The following is a 16,606-nucleotide window of genomic DNA, read 5'->3' on the forward strand; positions in this document are numbered from 1 at the left end:
CTGGTCTCCCATCCAGGGACCAACTAGGACCAACCCTGCTTAGCTTCAGAAGCAAGCCAGCAGCATCTGGTCTCCCATCCAGGGACCAACTAGGACCAACCCTGCTTAGCTTCAGAAGCAAGCCAGCAGCATCTGGTCTCCCATCCAGGGACCAACTAGGACCAACCCTGCTTAGCTTCAGAAGCAAGCCAGCAGCATCTGGTCTCCCATCCAGGGACCAACTAGGACCAACCCTGCTTAGCTTCAGAAGCAAGCCAGCAGTGGGATGCAGGGTGGTATGCTACTGATCAAATTACCTTGATATAAGGCTTAATAATCATCATCATCCTCCTCATCATCACACGTGACAGATCTATAGAGGTGTGTGACACTGATGCAGACGCCAGACAGGATGTGTGAGTTCTAGGAAGGGTGTGAGTTCTGAGAAGGGTGTGAGTTCTAGGAAGGGTGTGAGTTCTAGGAAGGGTGTGAGTTCTAGGAAGGGTGTGAGTACCTAGGAAGGGTGTGAGTTCTAGGAAGGGTGTGAGTTCTAGGAAGGGTGTGAGTTCTAGGAAGGGTGTGAGTTCTAGGAAGGGTGTGAGTTCTAGGAAGGGTGTGAGTTCTAGGAAGGGTGTGAGTACCTAGGAAGGGTGTGAGTTCTAGGAAGGGTGTGAGTTCTAGGAAGGGTGTGAGTTCTAGGAAGGGTGTGAGTTCTAGGAAGGGTGTCAGTTCTAGGAAGGGTGTGAGTACCTAGGAAGGGTGTGAGTTCTAGGAAGGGTGTGAGTTCTAGGAAGGGTGTGAGTTCTAGGAAGGGTGTGAGTTCTAGGAAGGGTGTGAGTTCTAGGAAGGGTGTGAGTTCTAGGAAGGGTGTGAGTACCTAGGAAGGGTGTGAGTTCTAGGAAGGGTGTGAGTTCTAGGAAGGGTGTGAGTTCTAGGAAAGGTGTGAGTTCTAGGAAGGGTGTGAGTTCTAGGAAGGGTGTGAGTTCTAGGAAGGGTGTGAGTTCTAGGAAGGGTGTGAGTTCTAGGAAGGGTGTGAGTTCTAGGAAGGGTGTGAGTTCTAGGAAGGGTGTGAGTTCTAGGAAGGGTGTGAGTTCTAGGAAGGGTGTGAGTTCTAGGAAGGCGGCACTGAGTCATGGGCTACATCCTAAATGGTACCATATTCCCTACATAGTGCAATGATTCTGATCAGGGCCCACTGGACTACAGGGAACAGGGTACCATTAGGGCCGTGGTATTGAGAACTGGTGCATTACTCATGGTCATACTCCATATCTCCCTCTTTACTCCCTTTCTCAGAATCTCAATCTGTAAGTCATACAGCTTATTGATCCTTGAATGAGAGATTAATTTGTTTAAATCGGATGTGGTTGAGTCATCTGATTGAGACAGGAGAAGGAGGGCGTCTACAGACAAACAGTGAGACAGCAGAACGAAGATGGGAAGTTGCAGGACAGTTGAGAACAGAGAACAGATAAGAGAGGAAGAGGACAGAGAAGAGAGGAGAGAGGAAGAGAACAGAGAAGAGAGGACGAGAACAGAGAAGAGAGGAAGAGGGCAGAGAAGAGAGGAAGAGAACAGAGAACAGAGGAAGAGAACAGAGAAGAGAGGAAGAGGACAGAGAAAAGAGAAGAGAGGAAGAGAACAGAGAAGAGAGAAGAGAGGAAGAGAAGAGAGAAGAGAGGAAGAGAACAGAGAAGAGAGGAAGAGGACAGAGAAGAGAGGAAGAGGACAGAGAAGAGAGAAGAGAGGAAGAGAACAGAGAAGAGAGGAAGAGAACAGAGAAAAGAGGAAGAGAACAGAAGAGAGGAAGAGAACAGAGAAGAGAGAAGAGAGGAAGAGAACAGAGAAGAGAGAAGAGAACAGAGAAGAGAGGAAGAGAACAGAGAAGAGAGGAAGAGAACAGAGAAGAGAGGAAGAGAACAGAGAAGAGAGAAGAGAGAAAGAGAACAGAGAAGAGAGGAAGAGAACAGAGGAGGAAGAGAACAGAGAAGAGAGAAGACTGTCCTCCTTTAGTTTACAGTTTAGAAAGACATCTATATCATGGTGGTCTATAATACAGACTGTCAGCCTCCAGTATAGACATCTTTCATGGTGGTCTATAAGACGGACTGTCGGCCTCCAGTATAGACATCTATCATGGTGGTCTATAAGACAGACTGTCAGCCTCCAGTATAGACATCTATCATGGTGGTCTATAATACAGACTGTCGGCCTATAGACTTCTATCATGGTGGTCTATAAGACAGACTGTCAGCCTCCAGTATAGACATCTATCATGGTGGTCTATAATACACTGTCGGCATCCAGTATAGACCTTTATCATTGGGTCTATAAGACAGACTGTCGGCCTATAGACTTCTATCATGGTGGTCTATAATACAGACTGTCAGCCTCCAGTATAGACATCTATCATGGTGGTCTATAATACAGACTGTCAGCCTATAGACTTCTATCATGGTGGTCTATAAGACAGACTGTCGGCCTCCAGTATAGACATATATCATGGTGGTCTATAATAGAGACTGTCAGCCTATAGACCTCTATCATGGTGGTCTATAAGACAGACTGTCAGCCTCCATTATAGACATCTATCATGGTGGTCTATAATACAGACTGTCAGCCTATAGAATTCTATCATGGTGGTCTATAAGACAGACTGTCAGCCTCCAGTATATACATCTATCATGGTGGTCTATAAGACAGACTGTCAGCCTATAGACCTCTATCATGGTGGTCTATAAGACAGACTGTCGGCCTCCAGTATAGACATCTATCATGGTGGTCTATAAGACAGACAGTCAGCCTATAGACCTCTATCATGGTGGTCTATAAGACAGACTGTCGGCCTATAGACATCTATCACTGTGGTCTATAATACAGACTGTCAGCCTCCAGTATAGACATATATCATGGTGGTCTATAATACAGACTGTCAGCCTATAGACATCTATCATGGTAGTCTATAATACAGACTGTCAGCCTCCAGTATATACATCTATCATGGTGGTCTATAAGACAGACTGTCGGCCTATAGACATCTATCATGGTGGTCTATAATACAGACTGTCGGCCTATAGACATCTATCATGGTGGTTTATAATACAGACTGTCAGCCTCCAGTATAGACATCTATCATGGTGGTCTATAATACAGACTGTCAGCCTATAGACTTCTATCACGGTGGTCTATAAGACAGACTGTCGGCCTCCAGTATAGACATATATCATGGTGGTCTATAATAGAGACTGTCAGCCTATAGACCTCTATCATGGTGGTCTATAAGACAGACTGTCAGCCTCCATTATAGACATCTATCATGGTAGTCTATAATACAGACTGTCAGCCTATAGAATTCTATCATGGTGGTCTATAAGACAGACTGTCAGCCTCCAGTATATACATCTATCATGGTGGTCTATAAGACAGACTGTCAGCCTATAGACCTCTATCATGGTGGTCTATAAGACAGACTGTCGGCCTCCAGTATAGACATCTATCATGGTGGTCTATAAGACAGACAGTCAGCCTATAGACCTCTATCATGGTGGTCTATAAGACAGACTGTCGGCCTATAGACATCTATCACTGTGGTCTATAATACAGACTGTCAGCCTCCAGTATAGACATATATCATGGTGGTCTATAATACAGACTGTCAGCCTATAGACATCTATCATGGTAGTCTATAATACAGACTGTCAGCCTCCAGTATATACATCTATCATGGTGGTCTATAAGACAGACTGTCGGCCTATAGACATCTATCATGGTGGTCTATAATACAGACTGTCGGCCTATAGACATCTATCATGGTGGTTTATAATACAGACTGTCGGCAACCAGTATAGACATCTATCATGGTGGTCTATAATACAGACTGTCGGCCTATAGACATCTATCATGGTGGTCTATAAGACAGACTGTCGGCCTATAGACATCTATCATGGTGGTCTATAAGACAGACTGTCGGCCTATAGACATCTATCACGGTGGTCTATAATACAGACTGTCGGCCGATAGACATCTTTTACGGTGGTCTATAATACAGACTGTCGGCCGATAGACATCTTTTACGGTGGTCTATAATACAGACTGTCGGCCTATAGACTTCTGTCATGGTGGTTTATAATACAGACTGTCGGCAACCAGTATAGACATCTATCATGGTGGTCTATAAGACAGACTGTCGGCCTATAGACTTCTGTCATGGTGGTCCATAATACAGACTGTCGGCCTATAGACTTCTATCATGGTGGTCTATAATACAGACTGTCGGCCTCCAGTATAGACATCTATCATGGTGGTCTATAAGACAGACTGTCAGCCTATAGACATCTATCATGGTGGTCTATAATACAGACTTTCAGCCTCCAGTATAGACACCTACCATGGTGGTCTATAATACAGACTGTCAGCCTCCAGTATAGACATCTATCATGGTGGTCTATAATACAGACTGTCGGCCTCCAGTATAGACATCTATCATGGTGGTCTATAAGACAGACTGTCAGAGTATAGACATCTATCATGGTGGTCTATAATACAGACTGTCAGCCTCCAGTATAGACACCTATCATGGTGGTCTATAATACAGACTGTCACCCTCCAGTATATACATCTATCATGGTGGTCTATAAGACAGACTGTCGGCCTATAGACATCTATCATGGTGGTCTATAAGACAGACTGTCGGCCTATAGACATCTATCACGGTGGTCTATAATACAGACCGTCGGCCTATAGACATCTATCACGGTGGTCTATAATACAGACTGTCGGCCTATAGACTTCTATCATGGTGGTCTATAAGACAGACTGTCGGCCTATAGACTTCTGTCATGGTGGTCTATAATACAGACTATCGGCCTATAGACATCTATCATCGTGGTCTATAATACAGACTGTCGGCCTATAGACTTCTATCATGGTTGTATATAATACAGACTGTCAGCCTATAGACATCTATCATGGTGGTCTATAATACAGACTGTCAGCCTCCAGTATAGACATCTATCATGGTGGTCTAAAATACAGACTGTCAGCCTATAGACATCTATCATGGTGGTCTATAATACAGACTGTCGGCCTATAGACTTCTATCACGGTTGTCTATAATATAGACTGTCGGCCTATAGACTTCTATCATGGTGGTCTATAATACAGACTGTCTGCCTATAGACTTCTATCACGGTGGTCTATAATACAGACTGTCGGCCTATAGACATCTATCATGGTGGTCTATAATACAGACTGTCGGCCTATAGACATCTATCATGGTGGTCTATAATACAGACTGTCGGCCTATAGACTTCTATCATGGTGGTCTATAAGACAGACTGTCGGCCTATAGACATCTATCACGGTGGTCTATAATACAGACTGTCGGCCGATAGACATCTTTTACGGTGGTCTATAATACAGACTGTCGGCCTATAGACTTCTGTCATGGTGGTTTATAATACAGACTGTCGGCAACCAGTATAGACATCTATCATGGTGGTCTATAAGACAGACTGTCGGCCTATAGACTTCTGTCATGGTGGTCCATAATACAGACTGTCGGCCTATAGACTTCTATCATGGTGGTCTATAATACAGACTGTCGGCCTCCAGTATAGACATCTATCATGGTCGTCTATAAGACAGACTGTCAGCCTATAGACATCTATCATGGTGGTCTATAATACAGACTTTCAGCCTCCAGTATAGACACCTACCATGGTGGTCTATAATACAGACTGTCAGCCTCCAGTATAGACATCTATCATGGTGGTCTATAATACAGACTGTCGGCCTCCAGTATAGACATCTATCATGGTGGTCTATAAGACAGACTGTCAGAGTATAGACATCTATCATGGTGGTCTATAATACAGACTGTCGGCCTATAGACTTCTATCATGGTGGTCTATAATACAGACTGTCGGCCTATAGACATCTATCATGGTGGTCTATAAGACAGACTGTTGGCCTATAGACATCTATCATGGTGGTCTATAAGACAGACTGTCGGCCTATAGACATCTATCACGGTGGTCTATAATACAGACCGTCGGCCTATAGACATCTATCACGGTGGTCTATAATACAGACTGTCGGCCTATAGACTTCTATCATGGTGGTCTATAAGACAGACGGTCGGCCTATAGACTTCTGTCATGGTGGTCTATAATACAGACTATCGGCCTATAGACATCTATCATCGTGGTCTATAATACAGACTGTCGGCCTATAGACTTCTATCATGGTTGTATATAATACAGACTGTCAGCCTATAGACATCTATCATGGTGGTCTATAATACAGACTGTCAGCCTCCAGTATAGACATCTATCATGGTGGTCTAAAATACAGACTGTCAGCCTATAGACATCTATCATGGTGGTCTATAATACAGACTGTCGGCCTATAGACTTCTATCACAGTTGTCTATAATATAGACTGTCGGCCTATAGACTTCTATCATGGTGGTCTATAATACAGACTGTCGGCCTATAGACTTCTATCACGGTGGTCTATAATACAGACTGTCGGCCTATAGACATCTATCATGGTGGTCTATAATACAGACTGTCGGCCTATAGACATCTATCATGGTGGTCTATAATACAGACTGTCGGCCTATAGACTTCTATCATGGTGGTCTATAATAGAGACTGTCGGCCTATAGACTTCTATCATGGTGGTCTATAATACAGACTGTCGGCCTATAGACTTCTATCATGGTGGTCTATAATACAGACTGTCGGCCTATAGACTTCTATCATGGTTGTCTATAATACAGACTGTCGGCCAATAGACTTCTATCATGGTGGTCTATAATGCAGACTGTCGGCCAATAGACTTCTATCATGGTGGTCTATAATACAGACTGTCGGCCTATAGTGTTCTATCATGGTGGTCTATAATACAGACTGTCGGCCTATAGACATCTATCATGGTGGTCTATAATACAGACTGTCGGCCTATAGACTTCTATCACGGTGGTCTATAATATAGACTGTCGGCCTATAGACTTCTATCATGGTGGTCTATAATACAGACTGTCGGCCTATAGACTTCTATCACGGTGGTCTATAATACAGACTGTCGGCCTATAGACATCTATCATGGTGGTCTATAATACAGACTGTCGGCCTATAGACTTCTATCATGGTGGTCTATAATACAGACTGTCGGCCTATAGACCTCTATCATGGTTTCTTACCTGGAAACTGTACTTCAAAGACGTCGTCGTGTGTCAGAGCCATGTTTTGAGCCAGAGCCAAAACGGGGTGGACTAAGTTCGGGCTTTCAGGAAGGAGCGGTGCTTTATGGGGCGTTGGAGGAGAGTTGATGCTGGACTTACAGTAGTTGGGTGATCCTGGTTGGGGTGCTCGCGGGATATGCTTGTTCTTCTTCTTTGGTAGCTTCTGCTTCGCCATGGCCAGGGAGTAATACATCCCAAAGTTGTTGACGATCACGGGGACGGGCATGGCGATGGTCAGTACACCCGACAGGGCGCACAGCGCGCCGACAAGCATACCCGACCACGTCTGGGGGTACATGTCGCCGTAGCCAAGGGTCGTCATGGTAACGACGGCCCACCAGAATCCGATGGGGATGTTCTTGAAGTGCGTGTGATCGCTGGCGCGCGGGTCGGTCGGGTCCGCTCCCATCCGTTCGGCATAGTAGATCATCGTGGCGAAGATGAGGACTCCGAGGGCGAGGAAGATAATGAGGAGGAGGAACTCATTGGTGCTAGCCCGTAACGTGTGACCCAGAACCCTCAGGCCCACGAAGTGACGGGTCAGCTTGAAGATACGCAGGATCCTGACGAACCTCACCACCCTCAGGAACCCCAGAACATCCTTAGCCGCTTTAGAAGACAGCCCACTCAGCCCGACCTCCAGGTAGAACGGTAAGATAGCCACGAAGTCGATAACGTTGAGAGCTTTCTTCATGAACTCCATCTTATCCGGACAGAATATGACTCGCATCATGAACTCAAAGGTAAACCAGACCACGCAGACGCCCTCGATATAGGTGAGATAGACCACCGTCTCCGTCTCCTGGTACACATGCTCCACCGTCACGTTGTCCACCAGCTCCAGCTCGGTGCGGTTCACGATGGGGTTGAAGAACTCGTGGGTCTCCAGGCAGAAGGTGGAGATGGACACGAGGATGAAGAACAGAGAGGCCAGGGCTATCCACTGTGGAGGAGGGAGAAAAGAGAGGAATGGAAAGAGAGAGAAGGAGGGAAAGAGAGATTATTATTTGAAGGTTCTGGCATAAGGACTTCATAACACATAATACAATTATAAGCAGTGCAGAGATGTACAGAAGATGGAGATGGACACCAGAGAGAAAGGGGAGGAGAGAGAGAAAAGGGAGGGGAGGAAAGACAGAGGGGAGGAGAGACAGGGGAGGGAGGAGAGAGAGGGGAGGGGAGGTAAGAGAAAAGGGGAGGAGAGAGGGAAAGGGGAGGAAAGAGAAAAAGGGGAGGAGGGGAAAGAGAGCGGGGAGGAAAGAGAGCGGGGAGGGAGGAGAGAGAGAAGGGGAGGGGAGGAGAGAGAGAAGGGGAGGGGAGGAGAGAGAGAGGGGAGGAGAGAGAGAAAGAGGAGGGGAGGGGAGAGAGAAAGGGGAGGGGAGGAGAAAGGGGAGAGAGACTTCCACTCTCTCCCTCCCCTCTCTCTTTCTATTTCCCTCTCTCTCTCCTCCCCTCCCCTTTCTCTCTCTCCACCCCTCTCTCTATCCTCCCCTCCCTCCCCTTTCTCTCTCTCTCCTCCCCTCTCTATTCCTCTCTCCTCTCCATCTCTCTCTCTCTCCACCCCTCCACCCCTCTCTCTATCCTCCCTTCTATCTCCTCTCCTCCCTTTCTCTCTCTCCACCCCTCTCTCTCTCCAACCCTCTCTCTCCCCTCTCTCTCTCTCCTCCCCTCCCCTTTCTCTCTCCTCCCCTCCCTCCCTCTCTCCATCTCCTCCCCTTTCTCTCTCCATCTCCTCCCTCTCTCTTCTCCCCTCCCTCCCTCTCTCTTACTCCCCTCTCCTTTCTCTCTCCTCCCTCCCCCTCTCCCTCCTCCCCTCCCCTTTCTCTCTCCCCCCTCCCCTTTCTCCCTCGTCCCCTCCCCTTTCTCTCTCCTCCCCTCCCCTTTCTCTCTCCTCCCCTCCATTACAACACTGATGTGGACTGGACAGACTGTATTACAGGGGAGGAGAGAGAAAGGGGAGGGGAGGAAGAGAGAGAGATAGACATTTTTATTTGTACAACATACTTTTATGTATATTATGTATTGATTGACATTGGTATAACAGGAAGGTTATAACAGTCTGTCCAGTCCACATCAATGTAACATAGATGTAATCTACTCCTCCATTTAGGATGATAGATGTAATCTACTCCTCCAATAGGATGATAGATGTAATCTACTCCTCCATTAGGATGATAGATGTAATCTACTCCTCCATTAGGATAATAGATGTAATCTACTCCTCCATTTAGGATGATAGATGTAATCTACTCCTCCATTAGGATGATAGATGTAATCTACTCCTCCATTAGGATGATAGATGTAATCTACTCCTCCATTAGGATGATAGATCTAATCTACTCCTCCATTAGGATGATAGATGTAATCTACTCCTCCATTAGGATGATAGATGTAATCTACTCCTCCATTAGGATGATAGATGTAATCTACTCCTCCATTAGGATGATATATGTAATCTACTCCTCCATTAGGATGATATTTGTAATCTACTCCTCCATTAGAATGATAGATGTAATCTACACCTCCATTAGTAGAAATGGACTGAAACCTTTCTGTTTCAACGTAGGACACAGAGAAATGTGTCCTTTCCCAAGGCAGTAATGACAAGCTGACGGATACTGTAGAAATGGAATGAAACCTTGGAGGTGACTTCTCTGGATTGATTTGTTGCGTAGCTTTGTTTGTTTGTGTTTGTGTTTGTGGGTGCTTTGTTTGTTTGTGTTTGTGGGTGCTTTGTTAGTTTGTGTTTGTGGGTGCTTTGTTTGTTTGTGTTTGTGTTTGTGGTTGCTTTGTTTGTTTGTGTTTGTGGTTGCTTTGTTTGTTTGTGTTTGCGGTTGCTTTGTTTGTTTGTGTTTGTGTGTGCTTTGTTTGTTTGTGTTTGTGTTTGTGTGTGCTTTGTTTGTTTGTGTTTGTGGGTGCTTTGTTTGTTTGTGTTTGTGTTTGTGGGTGCTTTGTTTGTTTGTGTTTGTGGGTGCTTTGTTTGTTTGTGTTTGTGTTTGTGGGTGCTTTGTTTGTTTGTGTTTGTGGGTGCTTTGTTTGTTTGTGTTTGTGTTTGTGGGTGCTTTGTTTGTTTGTGTTTGTGTTTGTGGGTGCTTTGTTTGTTTGTGTTTGTGGGTGCTTTGTTTTTGTTTGTGTTTGTGGGTGCTTTGTTTGTTTGTGTTTGTGGGTGCTTTGTTTGTTTGTGTTTGTGTTTGTGGGTGCTTTGTTTGTTTGTGTTTGTGTTTGTGGGTGCTTTGTTTGTTTGTGTTTGTGTTTGTGGGTGCTTTGTTTGTTTGTGTTTGTGGGTGCTTTGTTTGTTTGTATTTGTGGGTGCTTTGTTTGTTTGTGTTTGTGTTTGTGGGTGCTTTGTTTGTTTGTGTTTGTATATGTGGGTGCTTTGTTTGTGAAGGTAGTTATGTGTCAACACAAACTCATCTGCAAGAACTGCAGCTTTTCTCAACTGTAAGACCCTCGTGCTCATAAATGTAGGTCGCAACCGTTTTGTTTGAAGGCAATTCTCGAACTGCTCTAGAAGTATTTAAATCCTCAAGGTCCTAGACCTCTTGAGAACCACACCGTCTGATCAAATGGACCTGCTTGCTCCCTTGCGAACTCAACATGGCTTTGTTATTCTGTTTTTTTTTTAATTTAGGGAACTGTTGTCTGTATGCCTCTGGGACCAACTCGTAAACCCGAAGGATAACAGCTTAAACAGTGTCATAATCTGAACTCTGGTCAAGAGATAAAGTGACTTTCTGAGCCTTTCCCACCAGAACACGTTGTCTTTCCCACCAGAACAGAACACTTTGTCTTTCCCACCAGAACAGAACACTTTGCCTTTCCCACCAGAACACGTTGTCTTTCCCAACAGAACACGTTGTCTTTCCCAACAGAACACGTTGTCTTTCCCAACAGAACACGTTGTCTTTCCCACCAGAACACGTTGTCTTTCCCAACAGAACACTTTGTCTTTCCCACCAGAACAGAACACTTTGTCTTTCCCACCAGAACACTTTGTCTTTCCCACCAGAACACTTTGTCTTTCCCACCAGAACAGAACACTTTGTCTTTCCCACCAGAACACGTTGTCTTTCCCACCAGAACACGTTGTCTTTCCCACCAGAACACGTTGTCTTTCCCACCAGAACAGAACACTTTGTCTTTCCCACCAGAACACGTTGTCTTGCCCACCAGAACACGTTGTCTTTCCCACCAGAACACTTTGTCTTTCCCACCAGAACACGTTGTCTTTCCCACCAGAACACTTTGTCTTTCCCACCAGAACACGTTGTCTTTCCCACCAGAACACTTTGTCTTTCCCACCAGAACACTTTGTCTTTCCCACCAGAACAGAACACTTTGTCTTTCCCACCAGAACACGTTGTCTTTCCCGCCAGAACACGTTGTCTTTCCCACCAGAACACTTTGTCTTTCCCACCAGAACACGTTGTCTTTCCCAACAGAACACGTTGTCTTTCCCACCAGAACACGTTGTCTTTCCCACCAGAACACGTTGTCTTTCCCACCAGAACACGTTGTCTTTCCCACCAGAACAGAACACTTTGTCTTTCCCACCAGAACACGTTGTCTTGCCCACCAGAACACGTTGTCTTTCCCACCAGAACACTTTGTCTTTCCCACCAGAACACGTTGTCTTTCCCACCAGAACACTTTGTCTTTCCCACCAGAACACGTTGTCTTTCCCACCAGAACACTTTGTCTTTCCCACCAGAACACTTTGTCTTTCCCACCAGAACAGAACACTTTGTCTTTCCCACCAGAACACGTTGTCTTTCCCGCCAGAACACGTTGTCTTTCCCACCAGAACACTTTGTCTTTCCCACCAGAACACTTTGTCTTTCCCACCAGAACACTTTGTCTTTCCCACCAGAACACGTTGTCTTTCCCACCAGAACACGTTGTCTTTCCCACCAGAACACTTTGTCTTTCCCACCAGAACACTTTGTCTTTCCCACCAGAACACGTTGTCTTTCCCACCAGAACACTTTGTCTTTCCCACCAGAACACGTTGTCTTTCCCACCAGAACACTTTGTCTTTCCCACCAGAACACGTTGTCTTTCCCACCAGAACACTTTGTCTTTCCCACCAGAACACTTTGTCTTTCCCACCAGAACACTTTGTCTTTCCCACCAGAACACGTTGTCTTTCCCACCAGAACACTTTGTCTTTCCCACCAGAACACGTTGTCTTTCCCACCAGAACACTTTGTCTTTCCCACCAGAACACTTTGTCTTTCCCACCAGAACAGAACACTTTGTCTTTCCCACCAGAACACGTTGTCTTTCCCGCCAGAACACGTTGTCTTTCCCACCAGAACACTTTGTCTTTCCCACCAGAACACTTTGTCTTTCCCACCAGAACACTTTGTCTTTCCCACCAGAACACGTTGTCTTTCCCACCAGAACACTTTGTCTTTCCCACCAGAACACTTTGTCTTTCCCACCAGAACACGTTGTCTTTCCCACCAGAACACTTTGTCTTTCCCACCAGAACACGTTGTCTTTCCCACCAGAACACTTTGTCTTTCCCACCAGAACACGTTGTCTTTCCCACCAGAACACTTTGTCTTTCCCACCAGAACACTTTGTCTTTCCCACCAGAACACTCTGTCTTTCCCACCAGAACACTTTGTCTTTCCCACCAGAACACTTTGTCTTTCCCACCAGAACACGTTGTCTTTCCCACCAGAACACTTTGTCTTTCCCACCAGAACACGTTGTCTTTCCCACCAGAATACGTTGTCTTTCCCACCAGAACACTTTGTCTTTCCCACCAGAACACTTTGTCTTTCCCACCAGAACACGTTGTCTTTCCCATCAGAACACGTTGTCTTTCCCACCAGAACACGTTGTCTTTCCCACCAGAACACGTTGTCTTTCCCACCAGAACACGTTGTCTTTCCCACCAGAACACGTTGTCTTTCCCACCAGAACACTTTGTCTTTCCCACCAGAACACGTTGTCTTTCCCACCAGAACACGTTGTCTTTCCCACCAGAACACGTTGTCTTTCCCACCAGAACACGTTGTCTTTCCCACCAGAACACTTTGTCTTTCCCACCAGAACACGTTGTCTTTCCCACCAGAACACGTTGTCTTTCCCACCAGAACACGTTGTCTTTCCCACCAGAACACGTTGTCTTTCCCACCAGAACACTTTGTCTTTCCCACCAGAACACTTTGTCTTTCCCACCAGAACAGAACACTTTGTCTTTCCCACCAGAACACTTTGTCTTTCCCACCAGAACACGTTGTCTTTCCCACCAGAACACGTTGTCTTTCCCGCCAGAACACGTTGTCTTTCCCGCCAGAACACGTTGTCTTTCCCACCAGAACACTTTGGAGGAGCAGTGACTAAATGTCTCAGGTACATTTTAGGGAGGTGGCAATCCGCTCAGACAGAGTAAAATATATATCCACCTCCTTTTTTATTGAAAGGCGGTACAAGCCGGCTGTTCCGACCAAGATCAAACTCTGTTGAGGGTGCAGGATGGCCTGACTGGATTCAGAGTACATCTCAGTCAAATGGCACGCTCACGTTCCTGTTCCCCTTTCGTTGTGCTCTAGCTCGAATGTGCTTGTGCTCAACCCCTCTTTTTTACGCTGCTGCTACTCTCTGTTTGTCATATAAGTATAGTCACTTTAACTATACATTCATGTACATACTACCTCAATTGGGACGACCAACCAGTGCTCCTGCACATTGGCTAACTGGGCTGTCTGCATTGTGTCCCACCACCCACCAACCCCTCTTTTACGCTACTGCTACTCTCTGTTCATCATATATGCATAGTCACTTTAACCATATCTACATGTACATACTACCTCAATCAGCCTGACTCACCGGTGTCTGTATGTAGCCTCGCCTCCTTTATAGTTGGTTAGGAGCCCGTAAAAATTGCAGCCGTCCCCTCCTGCGACATTCAGATCATCAGGGTGGATGTCATTGACAGAAACTCTACCACAAAAGTGTCTTTTGAACAGTGACTTATCTGGGCACAGCAGATCGTCAGAGTAGGTGATTAGAGTGACTACCATACTCATGGGAAACACGATCCCGGACGAGCCCCCCATTTTGTTCCCCCGGCAAGAACCAAATACTGTCGCTAAAACAGAAGGGGATAACTAACAAAAAGTCACTGGCAACAACCAAAATGAAACAGGTGGGTTTTTAGGAGGGGGGGTTCTGAAAAACACTCATGGGGGTGTCCACTGAAAGTTGCCTAGTAACAACAACTGAAGCCTAAAAAGACGGCCACTAAATGTGCCTATAAATTTGCTAAAAAAAATCCCACACCAAACTTAAAGACAAGAAGCAAACGAAAAAAAAAGTGGAATGGAAAAACCAAAGCCTGTAACAAATGGAATTAATAGAATAGTCACAAAAATGCAAACCCCTCCCACCTGGCACCCCAGACAGGCTAAAGAAAAGACTCAAACCCCTCCCACTTGGCACCTCAGACAGGCTAAAGAAAAGACTCAAACCCCTCCCACCTGGCACCTCAGACAGGCTAAAGAAAAGACTCAAACCCCTCCCACCTGGCACCCCAGACAGGCTAAAGAAAAGACTCAAACCCCTCCCACCTGGCACACCAGACAGGCTAAAGAAAAAAGCAAAACCCCTCCCACCTGGCACCCCAGACAGGCTAAAGAAAAGACTCAAACCCCTCCCACCTGGCACCTCAGACAGGCTAAAGAAAAGACTCAAACCCCTCCCACCTGGCACCCCAGACAGGCTAAAGAAAAGACTCAAACCCCTCCCACCTGGCACACCAGACAGGCTAAAGAAAAGACTCAAAGTCTTTGAAAGATTTCAGATAGTAACTGAACCCAAACCTGGTACCCATAGAGATAGATACGTATATGTTTCAGCCAGCCAGCCAGGCAGACTAATGGAATGAATGACACATCTGGGAGGGGGAGGGATGTGTGTGTCTCTGTGTGTGTGTGTCTCTGTGTGTGCGTGTCTGTGTGTGTGTGTGTGTGTGTGTCTGTGTCTCTGTTGCTAAGTGAGACAAGTCAGGGTATGATTGAAACTGAGTGGTGCTTGATACTCCAGCGAGTAAATGCCACACACACACACACACACACACACACACACACACACACACACACACACACACACACACACACAGACAATTAGCATGCCATACTGCCATACAGTACAGAGAATACCATGCAAATTACCCTCTTCCCTTTAGCATAAGGTCATTCAGTTGATACTATAAAAATGCTACTTAAAATGAGTCACGTTTGGCATATTAACACATAGTAAATAACATGCAAATCACCCCTTAAACTTTAGCATGAGCTCACTTGGAGTAAGTACCATGGATCGTTTACATCAAATGATGTATATAAACCCTGGATGACTGACAGGGGCGCTGTATTGAAGCCAACGTGCAGCCATCTTGGTATTCCTCTATATATTCTATTACAGACACCTTAATTAATGCATATCTTTAAATTATGTTAGCTAAACATTAAAAAAAAAATATATATATATATATACAGTGCCTTGCGAAAGTATTCGGCCCCCTTGAACTTTGCGACCTTTTGCCACATTTCAGGCTTCAAACATAAAGATATAAAACTGTATTTTTTTGTGAAGAATCAACAACAAGTGGGACACAATCATGAAGTGGAACGACATTTATTGGATATTTCAAACTTTTTTAACAAATCAAAAACTGAAAAATTGGGCGTGCAAAATTATTCAGCCCCCTTAAGTTAATACTTTGTAGCGCCACCTTTTGCTGCGATTACAGCTGTAAGTCGCTTGGGGTATGTCTCTATCAGTTTTGCACATCGAGAGACTGAAATTTTTTCCCATTCCTACATGCAAAACAGCTCGAGCTCAGTGAGGTTGGATGGAGAGCATTTGTGAACAGCAGTTTTCAGTTCTTTCCACAGATTCTCGATTGGATTCAGGTCTGGACTTTGACTTGGCCATTCTAACACCTGGATATGTTTATTTTTGAACCATTCCATTGTAGATTTTGCTTTATGTTTTGGATCATTGTCTTGTTGGAAGACAAATCTCCGTCCCAGTCTCAGGTCTTTTGCAGACTCCATCAGGTTTTCTTCCAGAATGGTCCTGTATTTGGCTCCATCCATCTTCCCATCAATTTTAACCATCTTCCCTGTCCCTGCTGAAGAAAAGCAGGCCCAAACCATGATGCTGCCACCACCATGTTTGACAGTGGGGATGGTGTGTTCAGCTGTGTTGCTTTTACGCCAAACATAACGTTTTGCATTGTTGCCAAAAAGTTACATTTTGGTTTCATCTGACCAGAGCGCCTTCTTCCACATGTTTGGTGTGTCTCCCAGGTGGCTTGCGGCAAACTTTAAACTACACTTTTTATGGATATCTTTAAGA

At 45.4% G+C, this 16,606-nt stretch overlaps 1 protein-coding gene across 1 annotated transcript in view; it reads right to left on the bottom strand.

The window, feature by feature from the left end:
* The window catches only part of LOC139407535 (potassium voltage-gated channel, Shaw-related subfamily, member 1b), a 57,029-nt gene that overhangs the window by 23,617 nt on the left and 16,806 nt on the right, over nucleotides 1-16,606 (bottom strand). The window contains exon 2 of the mRNA XM_071151353.1: nucleotides 7,187-8,171. Coding sequence (XP_071007454.1) covers nucleotides 7,187-8,171 — 985 coding nt within the window. The remainder of the gene's footprint in view (nucleotides 1-7,186; nucleotides 8,172-16,606) is intronic.

The sequence above is a fragment of the Oncorhynchus clarkii genome, chromosome 4 (genome assembly GCF_045791955.1).
Source record: "Oncorhynchus clarkii lewisi isolate Uvic-CL-2024 chromosome 4, UVic_Ocla_1.0, whole genome shotgun sequence".
Taxonomy (NCBI): Eukaryota; Metazoa; Chordata; class Actinopteri; order Salmoniformes; family Salmonidae; genus Oncorhynchus; species Oncorhynchus clarkii.